Consider the following 15,851-nt stretch of genomic DNA (forward strand, 5'->3'; position numbering starts at 1 on the left):
ATTACATTTAGTTAAGCTATACTTCAAATTTAAAATATATTATTTATAAATAATACAAAATTTTTATATTTAAGTAAATATTTCTATTTTTAATTTCATTACTCATGTAAAACATAATTTTATGTATTTTACTTCTTGCTATTTAACTTCATGCCTTGGCATTTAAATTCAATAAATAAAAAAATTTATTTCTTTAGATAATGAAATTATTTTTCATTTAAATAAAAAAATTATTTAAATTATAATTAACTTATATTATTATTTGTAAAAAAAAATTTTTATTTTGAACAATTATAAAAATAATTATCCAGCGAAAGAATCATCAATATTATTGTCAGCCGGAGAGCAGCCTCTTCCAGAATCAACATCTTGCATAAATCGTATCAAATCGATAATCCGATGAGCAAAACCGTACTCGTTGTCATACCAGACAACAACTTTTATAAAAGTGCCAGTCTGTGGAATAGCAGCCTTTGCGTCAAAAACACACGAGTACTTAGTGTGATTGAAATCTGACGAAACAACGTCATCTTCGGTGTAATGCATTATCCCACGGAGTTCACCGTCCGCGGCTTTCTTCATCGCTGTTTTTACTTCATCATAGCTTGTTATTTTTTCTATCCTTTATAAAAAAAAAAAATAATCAATACAAAAACCTTGTATAAATAATTTTTATAAATACAAGACCGTTATTAGACCGTGTAGTTAATAAATTATTAAACGGATAAATAACTTCAATTATTAATCATTACCTGAATGTGATGTCACATAATGAAACATTAGGAACAGGAACTCTGAATGCAATCGCTGATATTTTATCTTTTAATTCAGGAATTATAGTTCCTAAAGCATTAGCAGCTCCAGTTGACGTTGGAATTATATTTTGAAGGCATCCTCTGCCATCTCGCCACAACTTTAAGCAAATGTATATTTTTTTAACATAAAAGTAATAGATTTACTTGATAGTTAATAAAATAAAAATTATTGAGACTCTTAAAAAATTTTAAACTGAATTTAGCAGACATTTGTCCTTTTTTAGATTCTTACAGCAAATAAATTTCTCTTAAAAAAAAATTAAAACTTTTAAAAAAAAATTTTTTTTTAATAATTTAAATATTATTAAAAAATTATAATCTCACACGACGTTCGAATGCAAAATGCAATGCAGAGTGCAATTAAACTTGGTATAAATATAAATATAAATATATACAATATTACAACGTGGGAGATGAGAATAATGACTACAAAGTAAAAGTGCCTTTCCAGTGGGTCCATCGACGGTTTTTTGAGTGGCAGTTGTCGCGTGAATACTTGTAATCATTGCTTCGAGTACTTGGAAGTTATCATTCATCACTTTGACTACTGGAGCGACGCAATTGGTCGTACAAGATGCTGCTGATATAACATATCCTTTTTTGGGGGTGTAACTGCAATGGTTTACCCCAATAACGTACATCGGGGCATCCGATGGTGCAGTTATCACAACTCTTTTTGCGCCTCCGTCTATATGCATCTTTAATTAATAAAAGATTTTTAATTAAATTAAAAAATCTTGAAAAAAAATTTTTAAAATGTTACCGATGCTTTTTCAAGTGACGTAAAAACTCCAGTTGCTTCAATAACAAAATAAACGCCGTGATTGTTCCACTTTATTTTAGAAGGATTTTTTTCTTGAGAAGTTGATATTTTTTTATTGCCAATCACAAGGGCGGCTTTCTCGCATATCATTGTAGAGGGATAAGTACCATGTGTTGAGTCATATTTGAATAAATATAACATGTAGTCAGTTGAAATAAACGGGTCGTTTATTAATCTCACCTTTAATAAATAAAAAAGCATAAATCGGTTGAAAGTTACCAGATAATTTATTATGAGATTGAATTTCGTACATCAATATTGTTTTCGAGACAGACACGCAAGCACATTCTTCCTATTCTTCCGAATCCGTTAATTCCTACAGTCAACATTTTGTTTTGTCGATTTACAGAATATATTTATAACTTTCTGAGTAATCAATACGTGTGTTATGAATTATTTCTTTATATAACTGTCTTTATTAATTGTCAAAATGATCAAAATATTTTATTTTCACCTTCAATTGTTTTATCTTGCATAAATTGTATGATTATTATACAATATTGTACCATGAAAATTATCTTAAATATTTAAAATTACGTGTTTAATAACTACATAAATTCTCGATACAAATTACTTCTTATTTCTAAATCTTCTGGATGATAATCAGTTCTCTTGAAGTATTTCAACTGGAGACGCCGGTTATTTCCGAACCCGTTCCCGAGGTCGTTGGTACCGCGACCAAGGGTCTCAAGGCCTTGGTAACTGGTTTCTTGAGACCAATTGGCGGATCAACGTAATCCAGAAAATCGGCTTCTGGATCACTCAGGCACAAATTCGCGACTTTGCATGTGTCCATCACAGATCCAACCCCCCATGGCTACGAATGAGTCATTAATTGCTCGGCTTAAGGAAGCTAATAGCCAGGATCACTCATTTCTACTCTCACGCAATCGTAAACATCAAAATTTATGCTGTGTCTCGTTAAACTCCTGATTGCATCTTGCGCGGGTGATAAATTTATTAGATCTTCTTGGCTTATTGGCTTGTAGATTTAATTCCATCCCAGCCTAGTTCATGGGTCACGCCAACTCCGACAAGAATTGTTGAGCAAGTCATCTGAAAAGTTATTTATAGTTAGGAAACATTAAAAGTTTAAGAATATTGAGCAACAGCTAGATAGTACTTCAAATAAATATTTTTTAACGAAAAAACCTGAAGCAAAATTTAATATCAAATTTTGGCTTATTGAGGCCACGGCTATGAACTGGATAGCTTCGCCTGTGAATATTATAATAAAATTAACAATTAAATACCTATTGTATAGCTTAAAATAAAAAGCGAATAAATTTCATGCGATGTTCTATTTAAAAGGGTAGACAGCGTTGAATAAAATGTCAGTTATTAAATAATTCAAACCGGTTTGAATTTTATTGATAAAGTTCAACCGCGATTAATTATTTTCTATCTACCCTTGTTTTTTTTTTTTTTTTTTTAACCCTGGAAATATACTTTTGTACTCACTAATACTGAGACTCGGCATGCTGATGATAAATCACGAGTCTTCTGGGAAAAATTATGTGTGAGATAATTTCTCCAGTGGTAAAAAGTTTAATGCACTTTTATATCCACATCGATGGAACTTGTATTATTTTTATCCGATCTGACAGAATTACGGTAAAAAAATAAGTATGATAGGTTCGACGTGCTTAAAAAATTAGTGACCACAGGAATGATTTGTCTCAACAAAGTAACCATTACTATTACGAGTTTAAAAAATATTTTCAACAAATACAAAGACATATTAAATTAAATTATTCTATTTCTCTTCTGTTATTATAAAAAATGATAATTTTTTCATTTTAAATTAAAATACCAGACACTTTACTCGACTCATTGCTTACTCTCATGTATTTAGAGGTCATTTAGATCTAGATAATACGACTTTGATTTATAGTCGGTAATGCCTTGATTATAAATATTTATTAGATAAATAAATGAGAATAATTATTTTAAAAATAATTTATTTTATAGTTTTAGATGAAAGCATTTTTTTTACTAATATATTGTTAATAAAATTGTATTACATATTATTATTTACAGCGGCCAAATATAATTAGCGATAAAAAATAAAGCTATAAAAATGAATTTCAGATAATTAGTCTGCAGTTGATAAAATATAAGTATACAATTTTATTTAATTAACATTATTGCAGTTTTTATAAAAAAATACCCCAGTTATTTACGGCACATATGTAATAATAACAATAATAACAATAATAACAATAATAATGGATATTATTACTATTATAGTCACTATTAAAATATAATCATTATAATTATTGTAAAGTCTTACTAGTAAAATTAATAATTAATTAATTAATATGTATATATATTTATAATTTTAAAAAATGGAATCCCTTCGCCGTATTATTTGTTTAAATGGGCTTAATATAAACAAATCAATACGAAATACTATTTAAAATAATTATAATTAATAATAATAATAATAATCCATTCATAACGTTTTATCCACCCACTTACGATTTATACTTAATAAAATTTTCGTAAAATTTTTAAGTACTTTAAATTTATAAAAATAAAATGGAATAGTAAAGGCTTTTTTTTTTTTTTTCATTTTTAATGAAATGATTGATAAAAAATTTATTTCGCCTTTTATTTATATAGCTACTTTAATACCTCACTTTAAATTTCAATAATTATTTTATGCAATAATTAGCAAGTAAGTTTAGCTGCTTTCAGGCACTATTTGTTTGTAATGAAAAGGCCCGCGAGAGTACCCGCTGGGTTTTTTCGGAAGCTGAGGAGTTGGGATTTCCTCTTGGAGAGGTTTGTAGACCAGTCCGCAGTTTTTGTTGTCCACAAGACCCTGGCGCATAATCATGGGCGGTCTGATAACAGGTCCGCGGCCTCTGCGATTGGCCATGTATCGTGCGAACTGGATTATTATCAGAAGAACACCTAGTGTTACGAGACCAATCGTCAGGACTGACCACATCGCAGTGTTGTACCAGGTGCGGTAACCACTGGACACTTGATCGTTTGAGTAATCGTCGTACTCGATGTTTTTATCCAATTCCAACCAAACATCTTCGACAGGATTATTTTTATGATCGGGGAAAGTCTGAAATTAATAAATTATTTTAGCTCATTTTATTAATCCAATTAAAACTACCAATGAGTGGATAAAAAAAAAATACCTTGATGAATTTCATATCACCGAGATCAGATTTTGAAATTTTAGCAGCAGCTTCGTCGGTCGGTTCATCGTCGCGGGCTGGAGGTTTTTGTGGGACTGGTCGTAGAATTGGTCTATCCAATTCGTCCTCACAGACCAACTTCGCGAGGTCTGACCAGCTGGTGACACTTTCACCCGTAGGCTCATGTTGCTCTGTTTCGCTGGCGACAAGGTTGCTGATGTACCTTACGGTTTCCGTGGGAATAACACCGTGGGACTTCAGCCACTGAATAGCGCCATCAAACTCGGCATCGCAGTTCAATGGGTTCTGTGATAGATCCAAGCCCGACAGTTTTGGTGTCGCTTTCAATTCTTCAACTGTAATACGCTCCAATTGGTTTCCACGTACTGACAAAAATCTGTAAATTATTCATTTTTTAGTTTATTATTCACAAGTAATATTGACATTTTTAAAAATATAAGTTCACCCCGACATTACACTCATCGAGACCTTTCATTTGAATACCCACATCAATTTTTCATATATTTTATATATTTATATATATTATATATATGTATATATGAAAAATATATAAAAAATGCATGTGGGTACTCAAATGAAAGCTCTCGATAAGTATAACATCGGGATGAGCTTATATCTTTAAAAACATCAATATTTAAGAAAGTACAGTCCAATTTAACAAAAGTCATTATGAAATAAAGTAAAATTTTATTTATTTATAGTTCACGTCACGGCAGTCATGTAGCAACTGCGAGATTGCTAGTCATAATAATTTACCGTAAACTTACCGAAGTGATTTAAAGTGTTGACGAGCTTCAGTCCAAACCCGTTTCAACATGCATCTGCTGACATCAAGCCGTGTAAGTTCTGGCGCCTGTAAGAAAGGCGTAACCTGAAGAGTCATCAGCGGATTTCCGGCAAGATTTAATTTCGTCATAGAGACTGCGCCGCGAAGCATGTCACTCGGTATGAATGCAATCATATTATCCGAGAGATCTAGCTCTCGCAAAGAAGACAACGGTGATAACAGATCCTTGGGCAGTCCAGTGAGTTTGTTTCCCGCAAGATTGAGGTTCGCGATAGCCGGCATAGCGTTGAAAGTTCCGCTCTTGAGCTCAACGAGTCCACAATTGGCGCATTCGAACCGGTAGACGCTGTAAGTGTTATACTCAAGTCCGTTTATCTTAAAGACCGGCAGAGATCCAAGATCTGGATTGTCGCTCATCAACAGGACCTCTAATCTCGGGCTGTTTTTAAGGTGGTGCTCCGTGAAGGAAGTAAGCTTGTTGTTGCTGATGTCCAAGTGCTCTAGTTGGTCCAGCTCTGAAAAGGCATGCTGGTGGATTCTCTTGAGTCCATTGCCCGAAATGATCAGCTGCTCGAGAGACGGGACGTTGTCCAGGTCGCTCTTGGCGATTACTTTGATGCGGTTATTTGACACATCGAGAATGTCCAGCGACGTGGCCTTTACAGAAGCCAAAGAGATCAAGAAGTTGTCGTTGAGCTTCAAACTCTGCAGGTCTGTTCCTTCAAAGACGTCATCAGGTAAATCAGAGAGAAGGTTTCCACTCAAGTCCACCTCTACCATTGAACTTAGAGACTTGAAAATTGCTCTGTCGATATCGCTTAGCTGGTTCTGCTTTAGGTTCAAGTACGCCAGGCTTGGCATCTTCGAGAACGCGGACTTTGGTAGACGCGGCATTGAGTTCCAAGAAAAGTCGAACTCAGTTACACTCGGGGCATTTAGTAAGTAATCTTTGGTGACGGACCAGTCACGCCAGAAGGGATTGCCTGAGATAGTGAGCAAGTTAAGCTGTGTGTTGTTTTCAAAGGTATCGGGATGAATGTCAATGATGCCGTTCCGGCTCAAATTAACGGCGAATAGGTAGGTAATGCCGTCGAAGGCTGTGCGATCAATCTGAGACACGCGGGTATCAACAATGGTAATTGTTTCTATGTGTTCTAAATCACGATCACGTAGAGCGTGTGGGCCGAGTCTGATCTCACCGGCATTCTCTATCAATAAGTGGGCGATGCCTGGACCAAAAGACTGGTTGTCTATCAGTCTATTGCATCTAAAAATAAAAATATAAGTGTTATTTATATATAAATTATTAATATAATAATAATAATAATAATAATAGGAATGTCATCTCTATCTGATGATCTATTACAGTAAATAATGAGCGAGTGAGTGACGCAATGGTTTAGCATTTACCTCGCTGTTGTTGCAGCTGCATATTGACCAGCACACCTACAGTAGTCGGGACAGTTGGTCATTACGTCTTCTTCATCTTCCACGTCGTCATCGTCGTCGTCCCTGTAATCGTCGTCGTTACCATCATCGTTGTCTTCATCGTCGGCGTCGTCATCATCGTCGTCATCGTCATCATCATCCTCATCGTCGTCGTCGTCGTCGCCCAGATCATCGTTGTAGGTTACATCACTCTCGGCTTCAATGAGTTCTTTCATCGCGCGGCTCTGGGTTGTTCCTAAGGACGACTTTTCTAGTGGTGGTATCACATAAGATTTGGCTCGCGGTTTTATGGTGTCTTTCAGTAGTTTTATGTCTTCTTTTATTTTCTAATAGATTATAATTACAAAAGAATAAACGTCTTAATAATAATTAATAAAAATAAAATTACGGGTCAATTATCCGATTTTTAAAAAAATTTTTACACTAAAAAATAATTGTCTTAAACAAATTTTTACATTGAAAAATAACAGTCAATTTTATTTTGTACTTGTGATATACGTATTTATAGTCATAGACTTGTCCTACTTTCAAGTTTTACTTAAAAATTTATATCCTTGGAAAAAAAAAAAAAAAAAAAAAAAAAAAAAAAAAGTTTCAACTGAATCAATATTATCACCAGTTGATTGGAAGGACAATAAATTTTAAATTAATAAAAAAATCTTAAAGCCAATAAAATAATTTTTTTTCTTCATCAGCTTCGCTTAAAAAAATATTAATTAATTTTCACTAAAAATAAAAACTCAATAACTTTGCTAAAATTATTCATACCGCGTATTTATAAATAAGATGAGTAATACCTTATTTGAGTCACTTTCATCTAACGTATTAATTTCTTGCAACAAAGCGTCTCCGGGATTGATAACGGGCTTTGTCAATTTGACTAAGTCTTCAGCAGGTACCTTTTTGTCTCGCTTTAAAATCTCCTGTAGCCGATTATTTTTGAAATTTATAAGTTCCTTTGTATTGTCTTCAGCATCATGAAGTTGATCGTGAAACACTTTAATGGGGCGACTTAAAGACGAAGTAGAAGAAGAAGAAGATGTTCGCTTGGTAGTGACGTCCGGTTGATTAGCTGTCGTCGGTCGCTCGGTGATCGATACCGTTGGCTCAGGTTTCCCGGGGGTTTTGACTGTCGCCGAGGTGGTCCCCTGCTCTACTTCCGCTGTTATTTCATTTCTAATAGATGTTGGCGATGCACAAATTGTTATAGCGATCAGCAACACCGACAACGGCAGCAGCAATGCTAGCCTACCGCGCCGCTTCATTTTTCGTTTTCTGAAAATAATAAATAAATATAAATTATCTATTCTGTGCTACTTCACTAGAATTATAACTACAACACAGTGTGTTAACGTCTATATTTTATTGTATGTTTTTTTTTTTTTATTTTGTCTGCAAACCAGCGTGATTATGATTATGTTATCAAGTAGAAAAATATAATACTGCATGAAGAATATCATCGTAATGTTTTTATTCTCCAACAAAGAGTACCTTTGTTGTATTAATAGCAATAAATAACAATACAATATATCTATATTTATATTCATATATTTATATGTATATATACTGGGAAGTCAGCGCTTTATCAGTGAGTTATAGCAGTCATCAAACTGGATACTACGACACCAAGTAATATTGCTTTATCGTTTTATCGAACGTACCAATAATGTAACTTAAAATTAAATTGAGTTGCTACTCGGAATCAAAATTATTCTACACTCAAATTAAAAAAAAAAAAAAGGTTATTTGGGACTAAAAAATTTTTTAGTAAACTTCAGATCTTTTGGAGTTAGAAGAAATTTTTTTTTAGTTAAAGAAAAATTTTTTTTTTCAATAAATTATTCATTTTTATATACTTTTATATTATATTCTTAAAGGTGAGGTGAATAGAAGACACAATGTTTTTAAGTATTCCGTAATAACTACTTACAAGATATCTCAGTTGTCGATATCTCTTTTTATTAATTTTTAAAACCTTATGATTATAATTATGATTTATTATATTTTATTTTATTTTATGGAAGAGATTTTTCTAAGTCGACTTGACAACTTCATTGAGAAGCGAGTCAGATTATTTTAGAAAAGAAAAAAAAAACCTAGTATCGCTTTTGATACTTCAAAGACTTTTACTTATACTTTTACTTATAGACTTTTAATAATGATAAATTTTATTTATAAAAATAAATCGTTGAAAGTTGGGTCAATTATTTAGATTTAAAAGTCATGAGTGAGGATTTGTTCTTTTTAGAGAACTCAAAAACAGAATAATTGAATAGTTTTGAAAAAGACTCAAGCATTATTGATTTGTCAAAGAAATATTTTCGAAAATGTATTTTTTAATGCTTTTAAAAGTGATTTTATAAAAAAAAAATCAATCAGAAAAAAAAACACTGAAAATAACGATAAATTTATTCATGTTTATCTTAATTATTATGTCAGCTTTGGGAATTTGAGCATTAAGAATTTAAAAAACATCGGTTGTTTTTAGTTAATGACAGCTGTCATCCATTTACTTTTGCGACTGAATAAGATAATGTGAATATTAGAATAGATATAACGCCGATATTATAACATGTCCTTTAAATTATGTAAATACTTTAATTGCTGTAAGCATATGGTGTTATCAAACCGTCGAATTGGTTACTTCAAGTTCTGTCTATTTAATAGCTCATAAAAAGATAATTAATAATTCCAAAGCTCTAAAAATATTAAAAAAATATGAGGACTATTTTTAGATCAAATTCAAAAAGTTCAAAAGTTATTTTGTGAATAATATAAAAATTTGCCCGAGAAATTATAAAATTTTCTTGTGACTTTTTATCAAAAGTTTTAATTTTAAAATTATTAAAAATTATTACGAACACTTTTATTTTGTTACTTATTTACACATAAACAAAAATAAAAATGTTAAATAAATTATTGGCTCGACATATATTTGGGCCCAATAATAAATTATTAGAATGTAAAGAATTTACAGTGTAGGTGATTCTAAAAATCTAATCTGATGAGAGTCAAGTTACAATAGACCCAAAGTCTCTGGACCCCGTATAGAATTCGGGGTCTCATCTCTGATCTCCATGTGTGTATGCTGTATAATACATAATAATAGTATACACTACACCTATAATACTTATACTATTAACTTGGTAGCTCTTAGTATATAATACTCGTGTTTTCTGTTTTCTCCAAGGTGGTCGTCGTGTAAGGTAGAAAAGTAAGGCCCGCGTGGGAAGGGGGGAGGATACCAGTGTAACCCCGAAAGCATTCGCCAGCTGTATTGGATGCTGTGCTGGGTTTTATTCCTATACTATCCTCTGGCTGGTTCTTTATACGCCGTAGTCGATACAAGTATCCGAATAAAAATCTCGAGACAGCAGGCTTGGTTTATACTTTAACTATACGTATGGAGAGATGTTATATGTTACATGTTATGTAGACGGTACGCGGATGCTGCGGAGAATAAGAATAAGAATAAGAATCTGAGAAAGACCAAATGAAAATAAGATGTGTTGGTAGTAAAAGAAGGGGTAAATCTCGCTCTGCTCCAGAGTTTGGAGCTGTCTTTGTTCAGGTACCAGCACCGACTACCCTCAAAGTATATACATATACATGTACTTGTATTTACCTATACCTGTCTACTATATATATATATATTCTATATATATATATATATATATATATATACTATATATATATATATATATATATATATATATATATATATATATATATATATATATATATATATATATATATATATATATATATATATATATATATATATATATATATATATATATATATATATATATATATATATATATATATATATATATAATACCGGTACCTCTTCTCTGACTCAGAATCTTTGACTACTCTCATACTTATACTTAGTTCAAGATTTTTATTTAGCTCGGGATGCATTTTCCTGCCGACACGAAAGGGCCACGCAGGTGTTCGGAGATAATGCTATGTTTCCTTTCCGCTGTCTGAACTGGCTTTACTTTGACTTTGACTTTATACTTTAGCTCAACTCAATACATAATAACTTTAACTGGGACTGCTGCATTCTATTATACCGTACAAGAAAAAAAAAAGAAAAGCAGAATAAGATATTTTTTTACGGACGTAATCGTTTTCTATGTCTACTTTCAATCAATTCTTATTTCTCGAAATCTGAATTTACGCTTAGTTGTCGATCGACACGCTACAAATCTTGGATTTTTATTATGTTTACCGCACGGGTATATAATAATAATAATAATAATAATAATAATAATGATGATGATGATTTTATTGTATTGTATTTTGTATTGGCTTTAAGATTATTGCTTACTTGGAATTTGATGGTAGACCTTTGAATTAAATTTAAATTATTGAATAGCAATAAATGTCAGTGATAGGCTTTTTCTATTTAATCAAGGGTTGAATTGTTTGTCGTGATTAAAATTTTAGGGCTGGAAAAATAAAAATTTCAATACATGAATTTTTATTTTTTTTTCTCTGTAAAAAATCTCAATAAAAAATAAAAAATCTTAATCATTATAAATTTATTTATTTTACTAATATTTAAATGATCTTAAAGAAAAAATGATTTTATAATAATCCTAAGATAAAATATTTTTTTTTTTTGAGAATCCAACGTTTCTAAACTGAAATAATTTCCGTTAAAAATACAGTTAGATAATCTGAATTTTTTTAAATTTTCGGTATTTTCGCTTGTGTTGTTTCCTCGAATCGACTAGACAGAGAAAATAAATAATAAAATATATTTAGGTTCCTTAACTTTCTACTACCTTCGAATCGTTGTGCCTAAATTGTTTATTTAGAATTCTTACAGTTATTTTAAAATTTTCCGACCTACAAACTTTAAATTGTAGTAATTTAATAATACAAGAATATAATCATTACTTAAGACAAGTACTTATCAGTATTTAATTAATATTTATTATCTAAAAAAAAATTATTTGTAAATAATTGTAAAAACTCAAACATTTATCGAAAAGAGGACACCGACATCCGTTCGTAAACTCACTAAAAAAACAGTCTTAGTTTAAGGTAAAAAAACGCAACTCAATCTAAAGTTACTTACATAACAATTTTTTTGCAATGATATAAGAGCGTTGCAAGTGTTTTTTCGACATAAAGTTCTTATCCAGCAAAATATTAATAAATATACCTCGTTTTCAGTAACTGCGCCAATAACTCACTCTTCAATAATGACATATATGTTAATAAATAAAATTTTCGGAATAAATAGGTGAATTTTCAATGATAAAAAATATGTATATAAATGGCAGTAAACACAATCGAGAATTTAGAGTCGCTTATACATCCTTATCAGAAAGATAACGATATGGCGTCAGTTTATCAGTATATTTGTCAGAATTCGCGATAAATATCTTCAAGGTATCCATCTATTTGTTTAATCTCGGTCTATAATAAACTGATGCTCTTGCACACTTTTATTTTTTACATACTTTATTCTTCATTCTTTATGCTTATTACAACATACATAAATATGTAGTATGCAAGGTATATCTTATCCTATCCTATATAATATATTACACACTGCATACTTTCCTGTCGGTGGACATTAGACAACGCTGGCTATGTCTATTATACGATACAGAGATACCATGTACTGTTAAGTTTATGTATTCCGTGTTTTCTCTATTCAGATGAGAGTAATGGACTTAATACACATCTATTACTATCTATATAATATAATAAAGGATTGGATGTAGACTTGAGACTATATAGACTCTCTGTTTAAAAATTTTAATTCCATGAGTCATCGACCTGAGAAATAATCCGATAACGTTTTCGAATCAACTTTTTGATTAAATTCCTCTCTATTACATCTAGCAATTTAATAATAAAAAATATACTATGTATGTAATTTATATATTTTTATTTAGCTCCATTCTAAGAATTAATTAAGTCAATTTGTCAATAAAATGATTTAATTTTATTTAATAGCTTAGCTCTGTTTTCCGATAAATTCGATTAATGCAATATTTATTCTATTTTAGTCAAGCCTCGCAACAACCCGAGTAAATTGGAGATAATAAAATAATAAATTACTGTCAATTGACAATATCGTGTGATTTTTTTTTTATTACTTAATGTACTCAAACATTTATTCACTGACGATGATAGTTAATATTAAATATAACGACGTTAATTATTATGTATTTAAGAAAATTAATTTATTATTAGTTACAAGCATTGTAACTTACAAGTACAAAAAATAAATGGATCGTTAAAAAATTATCCTATCAGATAATTATTATTCATGACTGCTAATTATTGACTCAGCGGATTCATACGCAGTTAAATAAAAATTCCCGATTTATTATTAATTATCAATTTTTTAACCTCCTTAGATTGCATCGACTTTGCCAGAAAGATAACGATAAAAATAGCGGACGCATTTATTGGTTTATTTTTATTTATTTATTTATTTATTTATTGGAAAATAATTATTTAAATAATGAACAAAGGCGACAAATATTTGAATGAACTCATCGTATCGCGTAAAGAAGTCACGTCTCTCCTTGAATGTGCAATTCATAACGCGTCGAGGAGTGTCGCCACATCGCGAATTAACGAGTCAATGTGATCGTTCTGAAAATCCGCAGTATTTTAAATGTTTAACGTATAGAGTAAATAAGACCGGTGTGAATAAAAAGTACAAGTACGAGGAACTTATTACGATTGCTGTAATTTTTAATTTTTTTTAATAATAATGGAGAATAAATTAACATGTTTTTGAATAAATTTAAAAAATACTTTCAAGGTTGCTAATACAAAAATTTTTTTTTTAAATGTTTATTGCTTTTAAAAGGGTAATTACTTTCAATGTATTTATGTACTTGTTATACGGTCAATACACTTTTAAAACACGTAACGTCAGAGCAGTAATTTATTTAAACAATTACGTAGACTTTAAAATTGTGAAAATTTGAATGGTTATTAAATAAAAAAATATATAAAATTACTTCATATATATTTGTACCTGAATTGCAATAAAAAATAAAATAAAAATTATTTTTAATTATAAATATAATTTTTTACTTAAGAACTCGTAAAATAATTAAAAAGTTTCCAAATTTTTATGAGTAGATGAATATTATGTTTAAGAAAATTATTATACTTATATCGCGCCTAAATTTACAGTTAAAAAAAATAATAAACTAAAAATAAATAATTCTCAATTGAATTTAATGACAATTGCGCAATTATAATCAAATAATTTAGCACCCGAGTGGAGTAAGCAGATAAAATAATCTAGATATAGGTCTTATTGTATTTGTTATTGGATTTGTTTCATTTATATGTAAGTATTCTATTTCTATAAAATAGAAATGAAGATGGAGATGTACAGTCTACATGTAACCCACGTACCTCTAGGATATTAAGTACAAACTATTGTAAGCACACCTGCATCATGCGAGCTGTGTTTTAACTCTAACTCACATTGTACCAGCTCATATATATATATATATATATATATATATATATATATATATATATATATATATATATATATACAGTAAATAAATATATGCACATACTTATATTTATTATCATTATATGTATTAAATGCTAACAAGCTGACGTATTATGGACCAAAAATACCTATAATAAATAAATATTAATCTGTAATTTATACTAAATAAACAGTATGTAAATTATAACTAATAGTAAGTCGTAATTTTTTTCAATACCGTCACTTTATTTCTCTATTTGAATACTTTACTCAGTATCGACGAGGACCATTTAAGTTTTTTTTATCATAAATGTCTTGTTAGTACTTTTCTATTCTTTAATATCATTTCTTCCTTCATTATCATAATCGTATTTATTTAATTTTTAGTTTCTGTTTTTTGTAAACTTTGTTGTATTTGGTACCATAATAAATTGAAAATAAACTCCAAAGTATGTAATTTTACTGAAGTCTTCACAAACATTTAATTTAAATATTAATAAAAAAAAAAAAAAAATAAGTTGTTTGCTCAAACTTATTAGTTTTGGATCCAAGCTAACCAGCTGTATCACTTTTATTTTTTTTCATCGACTTTTCAGTCCCAGGATTAATATTTACATATGTTCTTTTAGTTTTGCTTTTTTAAAAGATTATAATTATGAGGATTGAGGGATTAATTATGATTAGTCGAACGAGACTTTTATGGTAACAAAGAATTCATGGTAATATTCGAGATGAATATACGTTTTATATATCCAACATCTGTATATCTATACGGAGATAAACCAAGGTGAGGTAAGGTAAGGTAAGGGTAAAAGGTGACCAGGAAAGGGGGCCATTGTTCATTGTCAAAATAAATCATCTGATGAGATACCCTACAAAATAAACAGTAAATAATGTTATTATGCAAGTGTATCAAGAGTTAGATTGAGATGTTCAGAGTATGATAAATAAATAAATACTTATTTATATTAGTTTAGTTATAAAAATTAAAATAGCGACACCGACGCCATTGCTACCAGGTAACGAAATTCATCAAATCGGAAAGTTACATCGTACAGGTTCTTTGTGGAGATATAATCAACAATTGATTGGTACTCACTTGTGGTGATCAGGTGTTAGTATCCCAAAATAACTTGTTATTGCTAATGAGTTTTCACAACGCTGGTGATGTAAATTTTAAATAACTTAAAGGCAAACACGGAAAACACTGCAAATAATGATGAGGTATTTATTAGTTTGGTCTTAACAGTCACAAACCGATTTTCGTACTGAGAGTGGGAACTCGCGTTCGAGTGACGTTGCC

General features: G+C 30.3%; 3 protein-coding genes across 4 annotated transcripts; all 3 read right to left on the reverse strand.

Annotated features, from left to right (window-relative positions):
- Positions 1 to 84: 84 nt before the first annotated feature.
- Positions 85 to 2,023, reverse strand: LOC141529911 (glyceraldehyde-3-phosphate dehydrogenase 2). Of its 2 annotated transcripts, none has more exons than XM_074246668.1 (5): positions 1,890 to 2,023; positions 1,579 to 1,818; positions 1,259 to 1,513; positions 753 to 913; positions 85 to 622 (listed from the first exon to the last, which is right to left on the reverse strand). In XM_074246668.1, the coding sequence occupies exons 1-5, from the start codon at positions 1,965 to 1,967 to the stop codon at positions 304 to 306; spliced, it is 1,053 nt and encodes a 350-aa protein (XP_074102769.1). In that variant the 5' UTR covers positions 1,968 to 2,023; the 3' UTR covers positions 85 to 303. The 2 variants fall into 2 exon arrangements, with proteins under 2 accessions (XP_074102769.1, XP_074102768.1); XM_074246667.1 differs by having other exon boundaries at positions 1,211 to 1,513.
- A 543-nt stretch (positions 2,024 to 2,566) lies between these two features.
- LOC141529919 (uncharacterized) lies at positions 2,567 to 3,214 on the reverse strand. The gene is made up of 3 exons (XM_074246676.1): positions 3,100 to 3,214; positions 2,762 to 2,856; positions 2,567 to 2,694 (listed from the first exon to the last, which is right to left on the reverse strand). The coding sequence occupies exons 1-3, from the start codon at positions 3,116 to 3,118 to the stop codon at positions 2,614 to 2,616; spliced, it is 195 nt and encodes a 64-aa protein (XP_074102777.1). The 5' UTR covers positions 3,119 to 3,214; the 3' UTR covers positions 2,567 to 2,613.
- Positions 3,215 to 4,238: 1,024 nt separating this feature from the next.
- Gp150 (leucine-rich repeat domain-containing glycoprotein 150) lies at positions 4,239 to 15,851 on the reverse strand. The gene is made up of 6 exons (XM_074246647.1): positions 15,648 to 15,851; positions 7,851 to 8,328; positions 7,015 to 7,379; positions 5,585 to 6,871; positions 4,797 to 5,193; positions 4,239 to 4,720 (listed from the first exon to the last, which is right to left on the reverse strand). Exons 2-6 carry the CDS (start codon positions 8,316 to 8,318, stop codon positions 4,325 to 4,327), a joined length of 2,913 nt encoding a protein of 970 aa, XP_074102748.1. The 5' UTR covers positions 8,319 to 8,328; positions 15,648 to 15,851; the 3' UTR covers positions 4,239 to 4,324.

The sequence above is a fragment of the Cotesia typhae genome, unplaced genomic scaffold (assembly GCF_013202065.1).
Source record: "Cotesia typhae breed Kobodo isofemale line unplaced genomic scaffold, CoteBio_Ctyphae contig_48, whole genome shotgun sequence".
In the NCBI taxonomy this organism is placed as follows: Eukaryota; Metazoa; Arthropoda; class Insecta; order Hymenoptera; family Braconidae; genus Cotesia; species Cotesia typhae.